The sequence below is a fragment of the Lolium perenne genome, chromosome 1 (genome assembly GCF_019359855.2).
Source record: "Lolium perenne isolate Kyuss_39 chromosome 1, Kyuss_2.0, whole genome shotgun sequence".
NCBI classification, from domain to species: Eukaryota; Viridiplantae; Streptophyta; class Magnoliopsida; order Poales; family Poaceae; genus Lolium; species Lolium perenne.
In genome coordinates this window covers 229,182,145-229,205,393 of record NC_067244.2, presented here as the reverse complement: position 1 = coordinate 229,205,393, position 23,249 = coordinate 229,182,145, and the positions used below count along the sequence as shown (strand labels likewise).

General features: G+C 41.8%; 2 protein-coding genes across 2 annotated transcripts; both read left to right on the top strand.

Moving 5' to 3' along the window:
* The first annotated feature begins 19,014 nt into the window (after positions 1 to 19,014).
* LOC139834308 (NAC domain-containing protein 45-like) lies at positions 19,015 to 19,405 on the top strand. The gene is made up of 2 exons (XM_071824783.1): positions 19,015 to 19,297; positions 19,392 to 19,405. The coding sequence occupies exons 1-2, from the start codon at positions 19,015 to 19,017 to the stop codon at positions 19,403 to 19,405; spliced, it is 297 nt and encodes a 98-aa protein (XP_071680884.1).
* On the top strand, positions 19,405 to 20,307 carry LOC127322948 (uncharacterized). Its single transcript, XM_051351313.2, has one exon. It carries the CDS (start codon positions 19,405 to 19,407, stop codon positions 20,158 to 20,160), a length of 756 nt encoding a protein of 251 aa, XP_051207273.1. The 3' UTR covers positions 20,161 to 20,307.
* Positions 20,308 to 23,249: the final 2,942 nt, after the last annotated feature.

Sequence of the window (23,249 nt, the reverse complement as noted above, 5' to 3'; positions counted from 1 at the left end):
AGATTTGAATTTCATTTTTATATGTGACCAAACAAATATCGGTGCAACATCTTACAGCGATTTGTTTGTCATTACCCCATATAAAAATATATATGTATCCTTGGTTCTTCTAAAGCACACAGGGATATTCTTACTGTTTGTCCAATGATCATCACATGAATCATTCTGGTATATGTTCCTAACTTTTTAGAGCATAGGACATCTGATTTTGTACATATTATTCGTGATCTAAAATCACTTATGTGTTTTTACTCATCGAATGTCAATTACACTCAAGTTCTGTAAAACCTTTGCATGAAAAGAACACCTTCTTAATATTTCTATATCGAACTACTTCAATATCCATTCTATGTACTTTGACTTAAACTTATTTTGTGTTTCAATCTATCTTCATAGATCTTGACATTAAATATGTTTTAGTCCATATCCTTTCATTGAAGTCAATTCTTAATGAAACTTTTAATCAAGTATATAATTACATCATTTATAACCAACTATATGTCTTCTACATAAAGTATTATAAATATGTCTCAGCGCTCCCACTTAATTTCTTGCAAATGCAAGCATCTTCATCGTTTCTGATGAAATCAAAAACTCTTTGACTATTTCATCCGGTGAAGATTCCAACTCCGCGATACTCACTTCATCCAATTGAAGTTCGTTTACCTATCTAGTATTCCACGGACTAGCAAAACAATTGGTTGTATCTTGTATACACCTTTAATACACACTTCTGTTAAGTAATGTATTTTGCCATCCTACTATCATATCTCATGAAAGAAATATGTAGTGATTACTAGAATAATCCACATAGACTATAAGCATTGCTACGGAAGATCTAATCTTATCGTAGTCGACTCTTTGAACTTTGTCGTAAACAATTTTTCGACAAGTCGAGCTTATTCAAGGATATTCCATCCAAGTCCATTGATTTTATAGATTCATTTACTTTCAAAAAGTATTCATCTATCTTGGATTTCATGGCGTATAGCCATTTTAACGGAGTCAGGGCCCATCATAACTTCTTTGTTTGTAGTTGGTTTATCATTGTTCAAAATCAATCCTTTGTCCACAAATCATTTATTTGATCACAAAGTAAACCATACCTACAAGGTTCAATGTGTACTTTGATCTCCATGGCTAAAACACTTTGTAGTCATGAGAGCCATGATTGCCATGGTCGCTTCTGGAACCAATTCCGATGCTGCGCTACTCTGATCATTATGCTCAGGTTCATAAACCTTTATCAAGTTCTATTGTCCTCCCACTCAAATACTTCGCTAGAAACAATTTCTTGGAAATAAATAAGAAACATTGACAAACACTTTTTTTTTCTTTGTATCCATAGTGGAAAGAATTCCCAATCAAATCTCTGGGATAACCAACAAAGACATTCATCCGATTTTGGTTGTAAACTTATTTGCTTATGCTATGCATACCAAAATTTAAGAAAAGAGTATCAGGGTTCATACCCTTGCCATAACTCGTATGGTGTCATTTCAACGGATCATGATGATGCTCTATTCAGTGTAAAAGCGGTAGTCTCTAAAGCATAATCCACAAAAATATAATGGCATCAATATTTTATCTCATCATTTGATCCAACAAGATTTGGATACATCTCTCGGATACTCCATCATCACTATGATACTCCAAGAAACGTGAGTTGTAGAACAACTTCATAACTCTCTTAGATGTTCGCTAAAACTCGTAATTCAAATATTTCCACTATGATCCAATCATAGATATTTGACTTTTCTATTACGATGATTTCCACTTCATGCTGAAATTTATTTGAATCCATTCAAATGTTTCAAACTTCTTCCTTATCGAATATATCCATATATATATATACTCAATTCATTGTTGGAAGTTTTCATGAAGTAGAAGAATCTCCCGCACACAACTATGCCCAGTGAACCACATATATCATTATGTATGTTTTCAGTAAGTTAGTTGCCCGTTCAACTCTCGGCCTATGAACGGTATTTCAGTCATTACTTTTTAGAAAAGATTTTGCAAGCGCCAAACGATTCAAAAAATCAAATGACTCCAAAAATCCATTTGCATGGAGTTCCTTCATGCGTTCCTTTCTAACATGACCTAAATGGCGGTTCCACAAATAAGTGGAATTCAAATCATTTTCCTTATGGCATTTTAGCGTCAGTATTATGTGTGTGTGTGTGTTTCTCCATTAAGATTTATAATAACTTATCCATCGTACATGGAGTAATGTCATAATTTGAACAACTCATTGTTTTTATTTGACCAGAGCAAAATAACAATTTATTAAGCTCTTTATTATAAATTCTAAGGGTTAGGTAGAATGCCAACGACAAACATAATAACACTTTATTATGTTCCAGACGTGCATTATTACCATATTCCTTATCAGTCACTTAGGCCATAGTATTCTTGTATTGCGTTGTTTTTGTATGACACTTCATACCAACCAATATAGTACTAATACCCAAGAATTTCATAGTGTGACTTAACTAGGAATACAACCATAACATGTATATCATTTATATACACCTGAGCTAGACTTTCTAGTCTTTTCTTTTCTTTTTGCCAATAATCTTTTTGTAGTTTCTCTTTTAGCTTTCCTCATTATTCAGAAAAACACTTCAACATCAATAACTTCTAGGTTTGTTGGTCAAATACCAATAACCTTGAGGTTCTTACTTCTGAAGTTGATCATCATATGACAAGTGTTCCGGATTTCACTATTAGTAACCTTTTAATATGATGAACAATTTCACTCATAATATTATCATATCATGAAAACTTTTCGAGACCATGTCTGTACATGCTAGGCTCATAAAGTATAACCTCAGTATTCGCATGTGCAAATCTGGCTTGCTCCCGTTGTATGCACACGTAGAATCTATAACACCCGATCATCACGTGATGCTTCGAAACGACGAGTCTTAGCAACGGTGCATACTAAGGAAGATCACTTCATGGATATGCGAATATTGTTAGTGCCCCAATAGTTGGAGGATTGGGACGCCTTGCGTCTTCAACCTTCGTACATTCCCATAAAACTTATGAGTTTATGTAGTCTCACCAAATTATATTCTATCATCTTGCAATAAGGTCTTAGATATCATATATATCTCATACCTTGATTATTTCTGAAAACTAAATTTTCAGCTCCTTACTTTTCAAACAGATTTGAACTTCAAGTTTCACGGAGACAAGATAACTTTAGGTACTAATTGAAACCATAGCTCTCTAAATCAACAATGTGAGGTTTACTAAAAGTTTGCAATAGGACTTAATTATTTCTTGATTCTTTAACAATACGGTACCAATCCGTAAAGTTACTTGTCAGATTTTAACAGTATTTCTATCTCAATAACAAGACTAGTGCATGGTAGAAAAACGGATGCCAATACTACAAAATTAATTCAAAATACTACTCAGACTATGTTCATGATAATTAGTTCATGTTTTAATCTAATTACTAATGAACTCCCACTTAATACAACATCCCTCATAGTTGTTAAGTGGTACACGATCCAAATCCACTACACCAAAACCGATCATCACGTGAGATGATGTAGCTTCAATGGTGAACATCAACATGTTGATCATATCATCCATATGACTCGTGTTCAACCTTTCAGTTTCCATTGTCCCGAGGCCATGTCTGTACATGCTAGGCTCGTCAAGCAAACCCTAGTATTCCGCGTGTGCAACATGACTTACACCCGTTGTATGTGAACGTTGAGTCTATCACATCCGATCATCACGAGATGCTTCGAAACGACGAACTGTGCAACGGTGCATACGAGGGGAGAACACTTTATTATCTTGATATTAATGTGAGGGATCATCTTATAATGCTACCGTCGCGATCTAAGCAAAATAAGATGCATAAAGGATTAACATCACATGCAATTCATATGTGATATGATATGGCCCTTTAGTCTTTGCGCCTTCGATCTTCATCTCCAAAGCATGGACATGATCTCCATCATCAATGGGCATGATCTCCATCATCGTTGGCGTAGCATCAAGGTCCATGGCGCCGTCTTCATGGTTGTTCACCTCATGTAGCAACTATTACAACTACTTTGAAATACTACTCAACATGAAATTTAAAGACAACCATAAGGCTCCTGCCGGTTGCCACAATACAATAATGATCATCTCATACATAGTCATCATCACATTATGGCCATATCACATCACCAAACCCTGCAAAAACAAGTTAGACGTTCTCTAATTTGGTTTGCATATTTTACGTGGTTTAGGGTTTTCGAGTAAGATCTAATCTACCTACGAACATTAACCACAACGGTGATACTAGTGTTGTCAATAGAAAGAGTAAATTGAATCTTCACTATGGTGGGAGAGACAGACACCCGCAAAGCCACTTATGCAATACAAGTTGCATGTCGAACGTGGAGCAAGTCTCATGAATGCGGTCATGTAAAGTTAGCCTGAGCCGCTTCATCCCACCATGCCACAAAGATGCAAAGTACTCGAACTAAAGACAACATAAGCATCAACGCCCACAAAACAATTGTGTTCTACTCGTGCAACCATCTATGCATAGACACGGCTCTGATACCACTGATGGGATTCGTAGCATAGAAAACAAAAAATTTCCTATCGCGAGAACGCAATCCAAGCCAAGATGCAATCTAGAAGACGGGAGCAACGAGGGGATGATCGAGACTCACCCTTGAAGATTTCCAAAGCCTATAAGAGTAGGCTCTTATTGCTGCGGTAGACGATCACTTGCCGCTTGCAAAAGCACGTAGAAGATCTTGACGGTGCCACAATCGGGCAGCACCTCCGTACTCGGTCACACGTTCGGTGTTGATGACGACGTCCTTCTCCCCGTTCCAGCGGGCAGCGGAAGTAGTAGATCCTCCTCGGAATCCCGGCAGCATGACGGCGTGGTGGCGGTGTCGATGGAGAACTCCGGCAGGGCTTCGCCTAAGCGTATGCGGGAGTTATATGTGGAGGAGGGGCGCTAGGGTTTGGGGAGAGGGGTGCCTTGGGCGCCGGCCACAAAGGGGGGCAGCCAAGGTTGGAGGCTTGAGTGGCTGGCCACCCTCCCCTTGTCCCTCATTATATAGGTGGAAGCCCCAAGAGTTGTATCCCAAGTCTTCGAATAAGACCCCAACACCAAAACCTACCTTTGGTGGGAAACCTACTGAAGATGGGAGTCCCACTCTAGGTGGGATTCCCACCTTTCCTTGAGGGAGGGTGGCCGGCCACCTCAGGTGGAGCCCACCTGGGACTCCTCCCTTAGGGTTTGGCCGGCCAAGCTTGTGGAGTCCCTCCAGGACTCCACCTTCCATAGTGCCTTTCTTCCGGACTTTTCTAGAACCTTCTAGAACCTGCCATAAATGCACCAGATCATTTCCAAACTTGGAATATGACTTCCTATATATGAATCTTATTCTCCGGACCATTCCGGAACTCCTCGTGATGTCCTGGATCCCATCCGAGACTCCGAACAAAACTTCGAACTCCATTCCATATTTCCATATCTACTTAAACGACATCAAACCTTAAGTGTGTCACCCTACGGTTCGTGAACTATGTAGACATGGTTGAGACCTCTCTCCTACCAATAACCAATAGCGGGATCTGGAGATCCATAATGGCTCCCACATATTCAACGATGACTTAGTGATCGAATGAACCATTCACATACGATACCGATTCCCTTTGTCACGCGATATTTTACTTGTCCGAGGTTTGATCATCGGTATCTCTATACCTTGTTCAACCTCATCTCCTGACAAGTACTCTTTACTCATACCGTGGTATGTGGTCTCTTATGAACCATTCATATGCTTGCAAGCTATTTAGACGACATTCCACCGAGAGGGCCCAGAGTATATCTATCCGTCATCGGGATGGACAAATCCCACTGTTGATCCATATGCCTCAACTCATACTTTCCGGATACTTAATCCCACCTTTATAACCACCCATTTACGCAGTGGCGTTTGATGTAATCAAAGTACCTTTCCGGTATAAGTGATTTACATGATCTCATGGTCAAAAGGACTAGGTAACTTGATACGTCTCCGACGTATCGATAATTTCTTGTGTTCCATGCCACATTATTGATGATATCTAGTATTGAGTTTTGAACAACAAGGAAGACGGTGTAGATTCTTATAATGTTTACAATATGTCTTTTATGTGAGTTTTGCTGCACCGCTTCATCCTTGTGTTTGTTTCAAATAACCTTGCTAGCCTAAACCTTGTATCGAGAGGGAATACTTCTCATGCATCCAAAATCCTTGAGCCAACCACTATGCCATTTGTGTCCACCATACCTACCTACTACATGGTATTTCTCCGCCATTCCAAAGTAAATTGCTTGAGTGCTACCTTTAAATTTCCATCATTCACCTTTGCAATATATAGCTCATGGGACAAAATAGCCTTAAAAACTATTGTGGTATTGAATATGTACTTATGCACTTTATCTCTTATTAAGTTGCTTGTTGTGCGATAACCATGTTTCTGGGGACGCCATCAACTACTCTTTGTTGAATATCATGTGAGTTGCTATGCATGTCCGTCTTGTCTGAAGTAAGAGAGATCTACCACCTTAATGGTTGGAGCATGCATATTGTTAGAGAAGAACAATGGGCCGCTAACTAAAGCCATGATTCATGGTGGAAGTTTCAGTTTTGGACATATATCCTCAATCTCATATGAGAATAATAATTGTTGCCACATGCTTATGCATTAAAGAGGAGTCCATTATCTGTTGCCATGTTGTCCCGGTATGGATGTCTAAGTTGAGAATAATCAAAAGCGAGAAATCCAAAATGCGAGCTTTCTCCTTAGACCTTTGTACAGGCGGCATGGAGGTACCCCATTGTGACACTTGGTTAAAACATGTGTATTGCGATGATCCGGTAGTCCAAGCTAATTAGGACAAGGTGCGGGCACTATTAGTATACTATGCATGAGGCTTGCAACTTGTAAGATATAATTTACATAACTCATATGCTTTATTACTACCGTTGACAAAATTGTTTCATGTTTTCAAAATAAAAGCTCTAGCACAAATATAGCAATCGATGCTTTCCTCGTTGAAGGACCTTTCTTTTACTTTTAATGTTGAGTCAGTTCACCTATTTCTCTCCACCTCAAGAAGCAAACACTTGTGTGAACTGTGCATTGATTCCTACATACTTGCATATTGCACTTGTTATATTACTCTATGTTGACAATATCCATGAGATATACATGTTATAAGTTGAAAGCAACCGCTGAAACTTAATCTTCCTTTATGTTGCTTCAATGCTTCTACTATGAATTATTGCTTTATGAGTTAACTCTTATGCAAGATTTATTGATGCTTGTCTTGAAGTGCTATTCATGAAAAGTCTTTGCTTTATGATTCACTTGTTTACTCATGTCATTACCATTGTTTTGATCGCTGCATTCATTACATATGTTTACAAATAGTATGATCAAGGTTATGATGGCATGTCACTCCAGAAATTATCTTTGTTATCGTTTTACCGCTGGACGAGCAGAACTAAGCTTGGGGATGCTGATACGTCTCCGACGTATCGATAATTTCTTGTGTTCCATGCCACATTATTGATGATATCTACATGTTTTATGCACACTTTATGTCATATTCGTGCATTTTCTGGAACTAACCTATTAACAAGATGCCGAAGTGCCGATTCTTTGTTTCTGCTGTTTTTGGTTTCAGAAATCCTAGTAACGAAATATTCTCAGAATTGGACGAAATCAACGCCCAGGGTCCTATTTTGCCACGAAGCTTCCAGAAGACCGAAGAGGAGACGAAGTGGGGCCACGAGGTGGCCAGACTATAGGGCGGCGCGGCATAAGCCCTGGCCGCGCCGACCTATAGTGTGGGCCCCTCGTGTGGCCCCCTGACCTGCCCTTCCGCCTACTTAAGGTCTCCGTCGTGAAAACCCTACCCAGTTCGACGAAACCCGCAAATACCTTCCAGAGCCGCCGCCATCGCGAAGCCAAGATCGGGGGGACAGGACTCTCTGTTCCGGCACGCCGCCGGGACGGGGAAGTGCCCCCGGAAGGCTTCTCCATCGACACCACCGCCATCTTCATCAACGCTGCTGTCTCCCATGAGGAGGGAGTAGTTCTCCATCGAGGCTCGGGGCTGTACCGGTAGCTATGTGGTTCATCTCTCTCCTATGTACTTCAATACAATAATCTCATGAGCTGCCTTACATGATTGAGATTCATATGATGATGCTTGTAATCTAGATGTCGTTATGCTAGTCAAGTGAATTTTACTTATGTGATCTCCGGAGACTCCTTGTCCCACGTGTGTAAAGGTGACAGTGTGTGCACCGTGTGGGTCTCTTAGGCTATATTTCACAGAATACTTATTCACTGTTATGAAGAGCATAGTGAAGTGCTTATTTATATCTCTTTATGATTGCAATGTGTTTTGTATCACAATTTATCTATGTGCTACTCTAGTGATGTTATTAAAGTAGTTTTATTCCTCCTGCATGGTGTAATGGTGACAGTGTGTGCATCTGTGTTAGTACTTGGCGTATGCTATGATTGTGATCTCTTGTAGATTATGAAGTTAACTATTGCTATGATGGTATTGATGTGATCTATTCCTCCTACATAGTGTGAAGGTGACAGTGTGCTTGCTATGTTAGTACTTGGTTTAGTCGTATTGATCTTTCATGCACTCTAAGGTTATTTAAATATGAACATTGAATTGTGGAGCTTGTTAACTCCGGCATTGAGGGTTCGTGTAATCCTACGCAATGGTGTTCATCATCCAACAAGAGTGTAGAGTATGCATTTATCTATTCTGTTATGTGATCAATGTTGAGAGTGTCCACTAGTGAAAGTCTGATCCTTAGGCCTTGTTCCTAAATACTGCTATCGCTGCTTGTTTACTGTTTTACTGTATCTGTACTGCCTGCAATATTACCACCATCAACTACACGCCAGCAAGCACTTTTCTGGCACCGTTACTACTGCTCATACTTATTCATACCACCTGTATTTCACTATCTCTTCGCCGAACTAGTGCACCTATTAGGTGTGTTGGGGACACAAGAGACTTCTTGCTTTGTGGTTGCAGGGTTGCATGAGAGGGATATCTTTGACCTCTTCCTCCCTGAGTTCGATAAATCTTGGGTGATCCACTTAAGGGAAAACTTGCTGCTGTCCTACAAACCTCTGCTCTTGGAGGCCCAACACTGTCTACAGGAAAAGGAGGGGGGGCGTAGACATCAAGCTATTTTCTGGCGCCGTTGCCGGGGAGGAAAGGCAAAAGGTACTCACACTCCGGATCTCGGCTACTAAGCTATTTTCCGGCGCCGTTGTAAGTACTCGAAGCTATTTCCTTTAGATCCTGCAATTGCAACTTTTTGTTTCTTGTTTACACTAGTTTGGCATAATGGACAAAAATGAGCTTCTTATTCTATTTCCTGATTTAAGACATGGATGGTTTGATGCGAAAATTAAAAAACCTATGGAACATATTAGTATGAACGCTTTGAACACCATTGTTGCTAATGCTATGGAAAATTCTAAGCTTGGGGAAGCTGGCTTTGATGAGCATGATATTTTTAGTCCCCCAAGCATTGAGGAGAAAATTTACTTTGATGATACTTTGCCTCCTATATTTGATGATGAGAATAATAATGATAGCTACTTTGTTGAATTTGCTCCCACTACAACTAATAAAATTGATTATGCTTATGTGGAGAGTAATGATACTTTTATGCATGTGAATAAGAATGATTTATGTGATACTTATATTGTTGAGTTTGTTCATGATGCCTCTGAAAGTTATTATGAGAGAGGGAAACATGGTTATATGCATCTTAATAATATTAAGTTTCCCCTCTTTATGTTGAGAATCTTGAAGTTACTCGTGTTTTATCCTCTTATGCTTGTCACTTTGTTCTTCATGAATTCATTTGTGTACAAGATTCCTTTTCATAGGAAGCATGTTAGGCTTAAATTTTTTTTGAACTTGCTTCTTGATGCTCTCTTTTGCTTCAACTACTATTTCTTGCGAGTGCATCATTAAAACTGCTGAACCCATCTTAACGGCTATAAAGAAAGAACTTCTTGGGAGATAACCCATGTGTTATTTTGCTACAGTACTTTGTTTTATATTTGTGTCTTGGAAGTTGTTTACTACTGTAGCAACCTCTCCTTATCTTAGTTTTGTGTTTTGTTGTGCCAAGTAAAGTCGTTGATAGTAAGGTTCATACTAGATTTGGATTACTGCGCAGAAACGGATTTCTTTGCTGTCACGAATCTGGGAAAAATTCTCTGTAGGTAACTCAGAAAATTATGAAAATTTACGTGAGTGATCCTCAGATATGTACGCAACTTTCATTCAATTTGAGCATTTTCATTTGAGCAAGTCTGGTGCCCTTTTAAAATTCGTCTTTACGGACTGTTCTGTTTTGATAGATTCTGCCTTTTATTTCGCATTGCCTCTTTTGCTATGTGGGATGGATTTCTTTGTTCCATTAACTTCCAGTAGCTTTGGGCAATGTCCAGAAGTGTTAAGAATGATTGTGTCACCTCTGAACATGTGAGTTTTTGATTATGCACTAACCCTCTAATGAGTTTGTTTCGAGTTTGGTGTGGAGGAAGTTTTCAAGGGTCAAGAGAGGAGGATGATATATTATGATCAAGGAGAGTGAAAGCTCTAAGCTTGGGGATGCCCCGGTGGTTCACCCCTGCATATTCTAAGAAGACTCAAGCGTCTAAGCTTGGGGATGCCCAAGGCATCCCCTTCTTCATCGACAACATTATCAGGTTCCTCCCCTGAAACTATATTTTTATTCGGTCACATCTTATGTACTTTACTTGGAGCGTCGGTTTGTTTTTGTTTTTGTTTTGTTTGAATAAATGCCTGTATGGGAGAGAGACACGCTCCGCTGTTGCATATGGACAAGTATGTCCTTAGGCTTTACTCATAGTATTCATGGCGAAGTTTCTTCTTCGTTAAATTGTTATATGGTTGGAATTGGAAAATGATACATGTAGTAATTGCTATAAATGTCTTGGATAATGTGATACTTGGCAATTGTTTTGCTCATGTTTAAGCTCTTGCATCATATACTTTGCACTCATTAATGAAGAAACACTTAGAGCTTGCTAATTTGGTTTGCATATTTGGTCTCTCTAAAGTCTAGATAATATCAGTATTGAGTTTTGAACAACAAGGAAGACGGTGTAGATTCTTATAATGTTTACAATATGTCTTTTATGTGAGTTTTGCTGCACCGCTTCATCCTTGTGTTTGTTTCAAATAACCTTGCTAGCCTAAACCTTGTATCGAGAGGGAATACTTCTCATGCATCCAAAATCCTTGAGCCAACCACTATGCCATTTGTGTCCACCATACCTACCTACTACATGGTATTTCTCCGCCATTCCAAAGTAAATTGCTTGAGTTCTACCTTTAAATTTCCATCATTCACCTTTGCAATATATAGCTCATGGGACAAAATAGCCTTAAAAACTATTGTGGTATTGAATATGTACTTATGCACTTTATCTCTTATTAAGTTGCTTGTTGTGCGATAACCATGTTTCTGGGGACGCCATCAACTACTCTTTGTTGAATATCATGTGAGTTGCTATGCATGTCCGTCTTGTCTGAAGTAAGAGAGATCTACCACCTTAATGGTTGGAGCATGCATATTGTTAGAGAAGAACAATGGGCCGCTAACTAAAGCCATGATTCATGGTGGAAGTTTCAGTTTTGGACATATATCCTCAATCTCATATGAGAATAATAATTGTTGCCACATGCTTATGCATTAAAGAGGAGTCCATTATCTGTTGTCCATGTTGTCCCGGTATGGATGTCTAAGTTGAGAATAATCAAAAGCGAGAAATCCAAAATGCGAGCTTTCTCCTTAGACCTTTGTACAGGCGGCATGGAGGTACCCCATTGTGACACTTGGTTAAAACATGTGTATTGCGATGATCTGGTAGTCCAAGCTAATTAGGACAAGGTGCGGGCACTATTAGTATACTATGCATGAGGCTTGCAACTTGTAAGATATAATTTACATAACTCATATGCTTTATTACTACCGTTGACAAAATTGTTTCATGTTTTCAAAATAAAAGCTCTAGCACAAATATAGCAATTGATGCTTTCCTCGTTGAAGGACCTTTCTTTTACTTTTAATGTTGAGTCAGTTCACCTATTTCTCTCCACCTCAAGAAGCAAACACTTGTGTGAACTGTGCATTGATTCCTACATACTTGCATATTGCACTTGTTATATTACTCTATGTTGACAATATCCATGAGATATACATGTTATAAGTTGAAAGCAACCGCTGAAACTTAATCTTCCTTTATGTTGCTTCAATGCTTCTACTATGAATTATTGCTTTATGAGTTAACTCTTATGCAAGATTTATTGATGCTTGTCTTGAAGTGCTATTCATGAAAAGTCTTTGCTTTATGATTCACTTGTTTACTCATCTCATTACCATTGTTTTGATCGCTGCATTCATTACATATGTTTACAAATAGTATGATCAAGGTTATGATGGCATGTCACTCCAGAAATTATCTTTGTTATCGTTTTACCTGCTCGGGACGAGCAGAACTAAGCTTGGGGATGTTGATACGTCTCCGACGTATCGATAATTTCTTGTGTTCCATGCCACATTATTGATGATATCTACATGTTTTATGCACACTTTATGTCATATTCGTGCATTTTCTGGAACTAACCTATTAACAAGATGCCGAAGTGCCGATTCTTTGTTTTCTGCTGTTTTGGTTTCAGAAATCCTAGTAACGAAATATTCTCGGAATTGGACGAAATCAACGCCCAGGGTCCTATTTTGCCACGAAGCTTCCGAAGACCGAAGAGGAGACGAAGTGGGGCCACGAGGTGGCCAGACTATAGGGCGGCGCGGCCCAAGCCCTGGCCGCGCCGACCTATAGTGTGGGCCCCTCGTGTGGCCCCCTGACCTGCCCTTCCGCCTACTTAAGGTCTCCGTCGCGAAAACCCTACCCAGTTCGACGAAACCCGCAAAAACCTTCCAGAGCCGCCGCCATCGCGAAGCCAAGATCTGGGGGACAGGACTCTCTGTTCCGGCACGCCGCCGGGACGGGGAAGTGCCCCCGGAAGGCTTCTCCATCGACACCACCGCCATCTCTCTCCTATGTACTTCAATACAATAATCTCATGAGCTACCTTACATGATTGAGATTCATATGATGATGCTTGTAATCTAGATGTCGTTATGCTAGTCAAGTGAATTTTACTTATGTGATCTCCGGAGACTCCTTGTCCCACATGTGTAAAGGTGACAGTGTGTGCACCGTGTGGGTCTCTTAGGCTATATTTCACAGAATACTTATTCACTGTTATGAAGAGCATAGTGAAGTGCTTATTTATATCTCTTTATGATTGCAATGTGTTTTGTATCACAATTTATCTATGTGCTACTCTAGTGATGTTATTAAAGTAGTTTTATTCCTCCTGCATGGTGTAATGGTGACAGTGTGTGCATCTGTGTTAGTACTTGGCGTATGCTATGATTGTGATCTCTTGTAGATTATGAAGTTAACTATTGCTATGATGGTATTGATGTGATCTATTCCTCCTACATAGTGTGAAGGTGACAGTGTGCATGCTATGTTAGTACTTGGTTTAGTCGTATTGATCTTTCATGCACTCTAAGGTTATTTAAATATGAACATTGAATTGTGGAGCTTGTTAACTCCGGCATTGAGGGTTCGTGTAATCCTACGCAATGGTGTTCATCATCCAACAAGAGTGTAGAGTATGCATTTATCTATTCTGTTATGTGATCAATGTTGAGAGTGTCCACTAGTGAAAGTCTGATCCTTAGGCCTTGTTCCTAAATACTGCTATCGCTGCTTGTTTACTGTTTTACTGTATCTGTACTGCCTGCAATATTACCACCATCAACTACATGCCAGCAAGCACTTTTCTGGCACCGTTACTACTGCTCATACTTATTCATACCACCTGTATTTCACTATCTCTTCGCCGAACTAGTGCACCTATTAGGTGTGTTGGGGACACAAGAGACTTCTTGCTTTGTGGTTGCAGGGTTGCATGAGAGGGATATCTTTGACCTCTTCCTCCCTGAGTTCGATAAACCTTGGTGATCCACTTAAGGGAAAACTTGCTGCTGTCCTACAAACCTCTGCTCTTGGAGGCCCAACACTGTCTACAGGAAAAGGAGGGGGGCGTAGACATCATAACTATGTATCGAAAGCTTATAGCAAATAACTTAATGACGTGATCTTATGCTACGCTTAATTGGGTGTGTCCATTACATCATTCATATAATGACATAACCTTGTTATTAATAACATCCAATGTTCATGATCATGAAACGATGATCATCTATGAATCAACAAGCTAGTTATTCAAGAGGCTTACTAGGGACTCCTTGTTGTTCACATAACACACATGTATCAATGTTTCGGTTAATACAATTATAGCATGGTATGTAAACATTATCATAAACACAAAGATATATTATAATAACCATTTTATTATTGCCTCTTGGGCATATCTCCAACATATGGCCCTTTGTCTTTGCGCCTTTGATCTTCATCTCCAAAGCACGGACATGATCTCCATCATCAACGGGCATGATCTCCATAATCGTCGGCGTAGCGTCAAGGTCCATGGCGCCGTCTTCATGATTGTTCTCCCATGTAGCAACTATTACAACTTCTTTGAAATACTACTCAACATGAAATTTAAAGACAACCATAAGACTCCTACCGGTTGCCATAATACAATAATGATCATCTCATACATATTCAACATCATATTATGGCCATATCACATCACCAAACCTTGCAAAAACAAGTTAGACTGTTCTAATTTGGTTTGCATATTTTACGTGGTTTAGGGTTTTCGCATAAGATCCAATCTACCTACGAACATGAACCACAACGGTGATACTAGGGTTGTCAATAGAAAGAGTAAGTTGGATCTTTACTATAGTAGGAGAGACAGACACCCGCAAAGCCACTTATGCAATACAAGTTGCATGTCGAGCGTGGAGCAAATCTCATGAACGCGGTCATGTAAAGTTAGCCCGAGCCGCTTCATCCCACTATGCCACAAAGATGCAAAGTACTCGAACTAAAGACAACAAAGCATCAACGCCCACAAAACAATTGTGTTCTACTCGTGCAACCAATCTATGCATAGACACGGCTCTGATACCACTGATGGGATTCGTAGCATAGAAAAAAAAAATTCCTACCGCAAGAACGAAACACAAGCCAAGATCCAATCTAGAAGACGGTAGCAACGAGGGGATCACGAGACTAACCCTTGAAGATTTCCAATGCCTACGAGATTAGATCTCGTTGTTGCAGAAGATGATCACTTGCCGCTTTCAAAAGCGCGTAGAAGATTTTGACGGTGCCACAATCGGGCAGCACCTCCGTACTCGATCGCACGTACGGTGTTGATGAAGAAGACGTCCTCCTCCCCGTTCCAGTGGGCAGCGGAAGTAGTAGATCCTCCTCGGAATCCCGGCAGCACGACGGCGTGGTGGCGGTGGTGGTGGAGAACTCCGGTAGGGCTTCGCCTATGCGCTGTGGGAGTTGTATGTGGAGGAGGAGGCGGCTAGGGTTTGGGGAGCGGCTAGGGTTTGGGGCGCCGGTCTAAGGGGTGCGGCCAACTTGTGGTCTTAGGTTGGCCGGCCCCCTCCCCTTGCTCCTCCTTATATAGGTGGAAGCCCCAAGTCTTGTCTCCCAAGTCTTCGAATAAGACCCGAACACCAAAACCTACCTTTGGTGGGAAACCTACTAAAGGGGGGAGTCCTACTCAAGGTGGGACTCCCACCTTTCCTTGAGGTGGGGTGGCCAGCCACCCTTGGTGGAGTCCACCTGGGACTCCTCCCCTTAGGGTTTGGCCGGCCTAGCATGTGGAGTCCCTCTGGGACTCCACCTTCCATAGTGCCTTTCTTCCGGACTTTTCTAGAACCTTCTAGAACCTTCCATAAATGCACCGGATCATTTTCAAACATGTAAAATGACTTCCTATATATGAATCTTATTCTCCGGACCATTCCGGAACTCCTCGTGATGTCCTGGATCCCATCCGAGACTCCGAACAAAACTTTGAACTCCATTCCATATTCCATATCTACTCAAACGACATCAAACCTTAAGTGTGTCACCCTACGGTTCGCGAACTATGCAGACATGGTTGAGACTTCTCTCCGACCAATAACCAATAGCGGGATCTGGAGATCCATAATGGCTCCCACATATTCAACGATGACTTAGTGATCGAATGAACCATTTACATACGATACCGATTCCCTTTGTCACGCGATATTTTACTTGTCCGAGGTTTGATCATCGGTATCTCTATACCTCGTTCAACCTCGTCTCATGACAAGTACTCTTTACTCGTACCGTGGTATGTAGTCTCTTATGAACCATTCATATGTTTGCAAACTAATTAGATGACATTGCACCGAGAGGGCCCAGAGTATATCTATCCGTCATCAGGATGGACAAATCCCACTGTTGATCCATATGCCTCAACTCATACTTTCCGGACACCTAATACCACCTTTATAACCACCCATTTACGCAGTTGCGTTTGATGTAATCAAAGTACCCTTCCGGCATAAGTGATTTACATGATCTCATGGTCGAAAGGACTAGGTAATTATGTATCGAAAGCTTATAGCAAATGAACTTAATGACGTGATCTTATGCTACGCTTAATTGGGTGTGTCCATTACATCATTCACATAATGACATAACCTTGTTATTAATAACATCCAATGTTCATGATCACGAAACTATGATCATCTATTAATCAACAAGCTAGTTATACAAGAGGCTTACTAGGGACTCCTTGTTTTTACATAACACACATGTATCAATGTTTCGGTTAATACAATTATAGCATGGTATGTAAACATTTATCATAAACACAAAGATATATAATAACCAATTGATTATTGCCTCTTTGGCATATCTCCAACACCGACCTCTTCGATGAGGACACCATGGAGGAGGAGGAGGAGTGAATTGTCGGTGTCGGTCACCGCCCCAAAGCCCTATTGTAGTTAACCCATCCGACGATGCGGTACGCCGGATGAGGTATGTGCTAGAGATGCTCTCGGACCAGCAAATTGAAAAGGCATACATAATAGAGAGATTAAAAGTAGATAATATTATCCATTATTTGAATCAAAAGGAAATTTACTTTAGCCTATCGGGTGACAACAAAACTCAACTCTGGCATAGCATTGCAGCGTATAACCTTTTTTTTGCGAATTAAGGAGCTTCATTTCTTAACTTGTGGGATCACAAGCCTTTGGAAGGATATCAACTAAGAACGATGGTGTGAAGTTGATCCACAAACACCTTCTTCCACTAGAACTAGCCTGTTTAGCACAATTATGGGCAGCCTCATTCTAGCCTCTCAATAAAACAAAACTAGCCTCCCAATAAAACAAAGGAAAACGCTTGAGATCTGTCGCCCGATCACGCGCTGATTATCGATCGTTGCTGGGTCCCACCACCTTATCTTCACGGTGACCACGCAATCCCTCTGCTCCCTCAATCTCTCCGACCTTCTCATGGAGCGGCCGCGGCCTGTGCTCCCCGCAGCGAGTTGTGCCCTACAGATCTCCATGGCGAGGCGCTCGCCCTACTCCTTCCCTCCGAGAATCGCGCCTACTCCAGCCCTAAGCGAGCCCGCTCTCGCCTCGCACCACTTCGCGCCGCCGCTTCTCTAGCACCGTTGCATGACCTCCTGCTTTGTGTGCCTCCTGGAGCTCTCCTCCGTCGACAACCCATACGCCGCCAACTATTCGACCGTGCGTTCGTGACGCTACCAAACAGAAGGAAGAAAGGAGGCGCCGCATGGCCGCAGGGGAACATCGACGTTTAGCTGGCCACGGTGGAGGCGACGAGGGCCCTAGGGAAATTGTTAAATTTCCTGTTTAAATTTGTAGAAAATGATTCAGTAATTTGTAACAATACATCTCAGAAGAAAATTGCTAATTAATTAGCTGAAATTTGTTGTTAACTATTGTAAATAGCTAAATTTTTCGTTAAAATTGTTGTTGACTATTGTTGTAAATAGCCAATAATTTTATTGGAATTCCTGTTGATTATTGTTGATAATAACGTATGTTTTTTCTCATTTTGTTGTAATCGTATTTGATTTTTGTTAAAATAGTTGTTGAATTTGTGGCGAATTAATTTGAAGAAAAATTGTTGCTTAACCACTTTTTTTATTTTATGTAAACACATATTTTTTGGGTGTAAAGTTTTGTTAATTTTGTTGATATTACTGGTGATTTTTGTTGTAAAGAATTTGAAAAAAAATGTTGTTTACCCTACTAGATTATTTTGTAACTAGAGTGAGGGATTTTATTGTAGTACTCAGTATGAGTTACAATCTCCCATATGATGTATTTTTTTTCCTAAATATCGGGAGCATCAGGTCAAAGGGATATATCCGCTCTGTTTATCTTGAGAAATATAGTACTACAAGTTGATTCTCTACGGGCATAATGTAAACTTCCTAATGCGACTGATTCTGAACGTTCGATGGCTATCCGATGGTGCGGAGGACAACCGATTTTGGGGGTCACGATCGGGCAACCGACGCCCAGAGTTCGCCTAAAACACAACTTAAGACTAGAAAAATTCTCACTCAGCTCCTTGATCTCGTGGCATGCTAGTGATTATCTCATGATGCAACAAATACAACGACCAACCGACCTCATGCCAATCTCCCTCGCACGCGATTTTCCATGCTTGGCTGAACCTTCCATACCAAAGCCACTTCTGTCCCTCCCAAAAGCCTCAACCTTTCCATGCTTGGCTGAAACCTTCCATACGCGTACGCGGTACGCCTGGATCCAATCCAATTCGGGACAGCCATGATGATATCCCTCTCCCATTTCCATCTCCCGCGCGCGCACCGCCTCTCAAACCCTAGCAGCTCTGCCCTCTGTTCACATGGCGCCGCCGTCCCTGCCCTGCGGCGCCTCCTTCTCCCCGGAGGACGCCGAGCTGATCACCGTCTACCTCAAGCGCAAGGTCGCCGGCTTGCCGCTCCCCGCCCCCACGGCGCACTACATCCACGACGCCGACGTCTACGCCGCCGAGCCCACGGCGCTCGTCGCCGGCCTCCTCGCCGCATCGGCCAAGAACGGCGGCGGGAGCGAGGAGTGGTATTTCTTCACGTCCGTGAAGGCCAAGAGCAGCCACGACACCCGCAGGTGCCGCACCGTCGCGGGAGGCGCGGGCACCTGGCACTCCGAGAAGGGGCGCCGCGACGTGCTCGAAGGGGACGAGGTCGTCGGGTACCGCCAGGTCTTCACCTTCGAGCCCAGGAACGGTTGGCTGATGCTGGAGTACAGCGTCGTCGACCGTGAAGACGGCGGCCACCGCGGGGAGGCGATTCCTGTTATCTGCAAGATCTATCAGACGTGTCGCCAGTCCAGCTCGAAATCGTTGATGTCGGGATCCAAGAAGAGGAAGGCAGCACAAGGCGAGCGCTCCGGCTCCGGCTCCCACGAGTTTTCCACGGCACGTGTGAGGCGGTGTCTGCAATTTGGTTCCCCTCCTGCTGTACCAGATCAGATTGCCGTCGTTGCTTCTACATCAGGGCATGGACAAGAGTTCTTGTTGACAGCTGAGCCGCAGGAAGAGCAAGAACCGTCGGTCACCACCCCAGCCACGCCCTTCTTTGTTCCATTCGAGCAAGAAGCAGCGGAATCGCAATATTCAGAGCTTGCAGACTGCTTGATTCAGAAATCGGGCCTCCCCTTGAGCTCCTACGGCACCACTCTCATGCATCCTGCACAAGATTGGGCCACATCACAAGTTCCACAAGGAAACACTGCTGGGCTGAGCTGCTACGACGACATGAACAATTCACTCCCGAGCTACAGCACCACCGGCCTTTGGTCCTGCCCACCGTCCACCTTGTCTTCCCCCGGCAACACGCTCCTCTACCCTCGCCATGACACATCATTGATGGGGAATGCTACTCCCGTCCTGGGCTGCTACGATGTGTCGTCGATGTACTCCTGGTGCAACCGAGCGGAGTGGACGGGTCACGGCTCGAACACTGATCCATTGTCCTCTCTATGCATTTGATTGATGAGTAAAGACACAAGCTAGCTAGTTTAGTCTTACGTACTGACCAGATGATCTGAAGCTTTGGTGTTTCTTTTTATTTCAGACTGTGTGTTGTAATGTCGTGAGCTGTAATCTTAAATTTTTTTTGAGGGTTCAAAACTGAAAAGGAGGGACAAAACAAGTATTGTACCCGTCGGTACTTGTTGTCTTTGATATGCTGACGGATAGTGGATCTCTCGTGCAATTTGGACCCTTTTGGATTACATTATTGTGGCTCTGTGATTCTACTTACCGACCCATCGTATATCTGTTGTGTCTGGCTAACTACAGAGGGTGAGATTTTAATTTTTGGTTTCAGAAATTGTTACTCAGCATATCCAATTGGTCGTCAACTATATATTATGCTCCAATGCTTCCCCTAACAGAAGTTGAGAGGTTATATTCGTTTTTTTTTTCAACCTTAGCCCCGCTGACTCATATCCAACACATGCTACGTAGGCGAAGACGCCCACGATCTTTTTATATGTCATGCCTATTCGGTACACGCACGTTATCGTAGTAGTACACAATACATACATAAAACAATCGTACAAGATAACGCGGGCCATACGGGCCTCTAGAAGATCGTACGTACATATCAGATTTTTAAATTTTACAATCAACCATCCTTATTGTTGACGTACCCTGACATTTACCAAGGGAAGCATGAGAGCAGAAGTGGAAGTACTCGTCATAGGAATGCATCTTTCTTCCTTAATGCAGATCATGTCTCCATACGAAAGCCCATTTGGGGGCCTATGCTCCCGGTGGGGGCTGCTCTAAATATTTTGGGAGCTTGGCCTATTTTGGAATGCTTGGTATATACAAATGCCGAGCTATTTTTAAGGAGCTTAATCGTATTAAGTTCCGTGCTTCTAGGAAAGGTTGTACACTTTTCTCATCATGGATATGCATCCTTTAACTTATTCTTTCCATTGTTCAGCTTTGCTCCGTCTCTCATGTTCCTGAATACCCCTGTAGAGACTTGGCTCTGCTTGAGCCCTTCCGTTGTAGATCCCCCCACAGGCCTCCCCCCTTGCCGCCGGCAGCCATGGTGGCCGGCGACGGGTGGGTGGGGGGTCTGGTTTCTGCTCTTTCTAGTTTGTAGGTTTCCCTTCCTCTTGGCCAATAAAGCAGGATTTGGATCCGGTTTCTCCTCTGATTTTTCATATCTTTCTCTTACTCTGGATCATTTTGATGACAACGCGAAGAGGATATGTGGGATTGAAGGTGGAGGGACTTATGCCTTCACTGCACTGCCAGATCCATGGCGATGGTATGATTCGTCTGCCATTGCTCCATATCTCCTCCCCCAATTTCATTCCAATAAAATCGATGTCGGTCATGTGCTCCCTGTCTTTTCTGCTGCGTCCATGGTGGGTGGAGCAAAGTATCTTGGAAGTGGATACATGGCTAGAGCTGGTAGAGCTCTCTGTGCTGGTGATCTTGCTCGGTCTGGCCGTCACGGTGGCAGTAGAAGGGGCGGCAAGCCAGAATCTGGAGCTCCTTGTGTCGTTTTTGAAGCTGTTCTTTGGAGTTCATCCACAGAGGCCAAAGCTTGCCGATGTGATCCTTGGCCGAAGAGGCGGCCACTCCATGCTTTGGTGCTTTCCAGGTACCTTAGCTCGTTCTTCCTACAGTCCGGCGTGCCAAAGCGGAGGATCGTCAAACACCTACCTCGCCCCAAGTGGCAGAGTCCCCAGGGACGAGATGGGTGGCCGCGTTTTGGAGTCTCGGTGGAAGATAGGTGGAGAAGGGCCTGATTGCTTTTCAGATTTTCTTTCTAGGGTCCTTTGTGTAATTTGTGAGGACCATGCTACTTTTTATATTTATGTTCAGGTCCTCCTTGTAATTTGTGTGCCCACCGTTTAATACAGCTTCGTGACCCTTCGGGGTCCTTGTTTCAAAAAAAAAAACTTATTCTTTCCGTTGCACAAAACTATTTATTTGTAACAAAAATTTAAAATGTATAAATACATGTAATATAATGCTATATTTTTTCGTCAAAAAGAAAACCTTCCACACCACTCAAAATCAATGCAAAACCTATTATAGAGTCATCATATTAAGCTAGACTTGAATATGTCTAAATCATTATCATCCTGATGATCCACTCATTGACACTCAGGTAAATCTTTGCATTTATTCACATAATCATCTGATTACAAGAATGGTGGTTACCAATCATCACAAGTTACACAATCTAATTTTGTAGGCGATGCGCATGTCTACAACAACAAGAAGAAAAACAACTAATGTAAACAAGTGAGAGAAAAAGAGGAAATTCGAGAGTGGATTATTTTTTGACGTTCTCTCTAGAATCATCTATTTTATGACACCTTCATTTAATAGTCTTCTATTTCAAAAATTTGTGTCCAGCGCTTTGCTAGATTCATACGCTTTGTAGATATTTAAGAATACCACGACAAATGATAACACAAAAAATATATTGACATGTATAAATTTAAAATGCAGATTAATATGAGAATATTGGTTTACTTAGATTTAGGATGAAATCAACCACACCAAAATGGGTTTCAGTTAACCTCGTGACAAAATAAGTATTGAAACAAAATATAATTTCACTCCAAAGATAGAAATATAATTGTAAATACTATTAGTGTACGCTTATAAGTACCTGACTATACAATGTGCTTAAATTTGTAATGTTGCTAGGTACATCTAAGAAATATTATTTAATACAATATATTGAATGATCTATTAATAAATAAACATGCATTTAACGACAATCTAGATATTATGAAGTAAAAAAGTTTGGTATAAATAAGAAACGCTCCTTCTCTCTTGGGCTGCTTCGACGCGTCGTCGATGACACATCATTGATAGGGAACGCTACTTCTCTCCTGGGTTGCTTCGACGGTCGTCGATGTACTCGTGGTGCAGCAAGACCTAGGCGCCGACGACTCCGATGAGCACCCGAGCAGAGTGGGCGAGCCACGGATCAAACACCAATCCACTGGTCTTTCTATGCATTTGAATAAAAGTCTTACTGATGTGATGATTTGAAGTTTTGGTTTTATCTGTATTCCAGACTTTTTGTTGTGATG

Bases quoted from the DNA above. Each gene is read 5' to 3' on its own strand.
- LOC127322948 (XM_051351313.2), top strand. From the start codon at position 19,405: ATGCTGGAGTACAGCGTCGTCGACCGTGAAGACGGCGGCCACCGCGGG.
- LOC139834308 (XM_071824783.1), top strand. From the start codon at position 19,015: ATGGCGCCGCCGTCCCTGCCCTGCGGCGCCTCCTTCTCCCCGGAGGAC.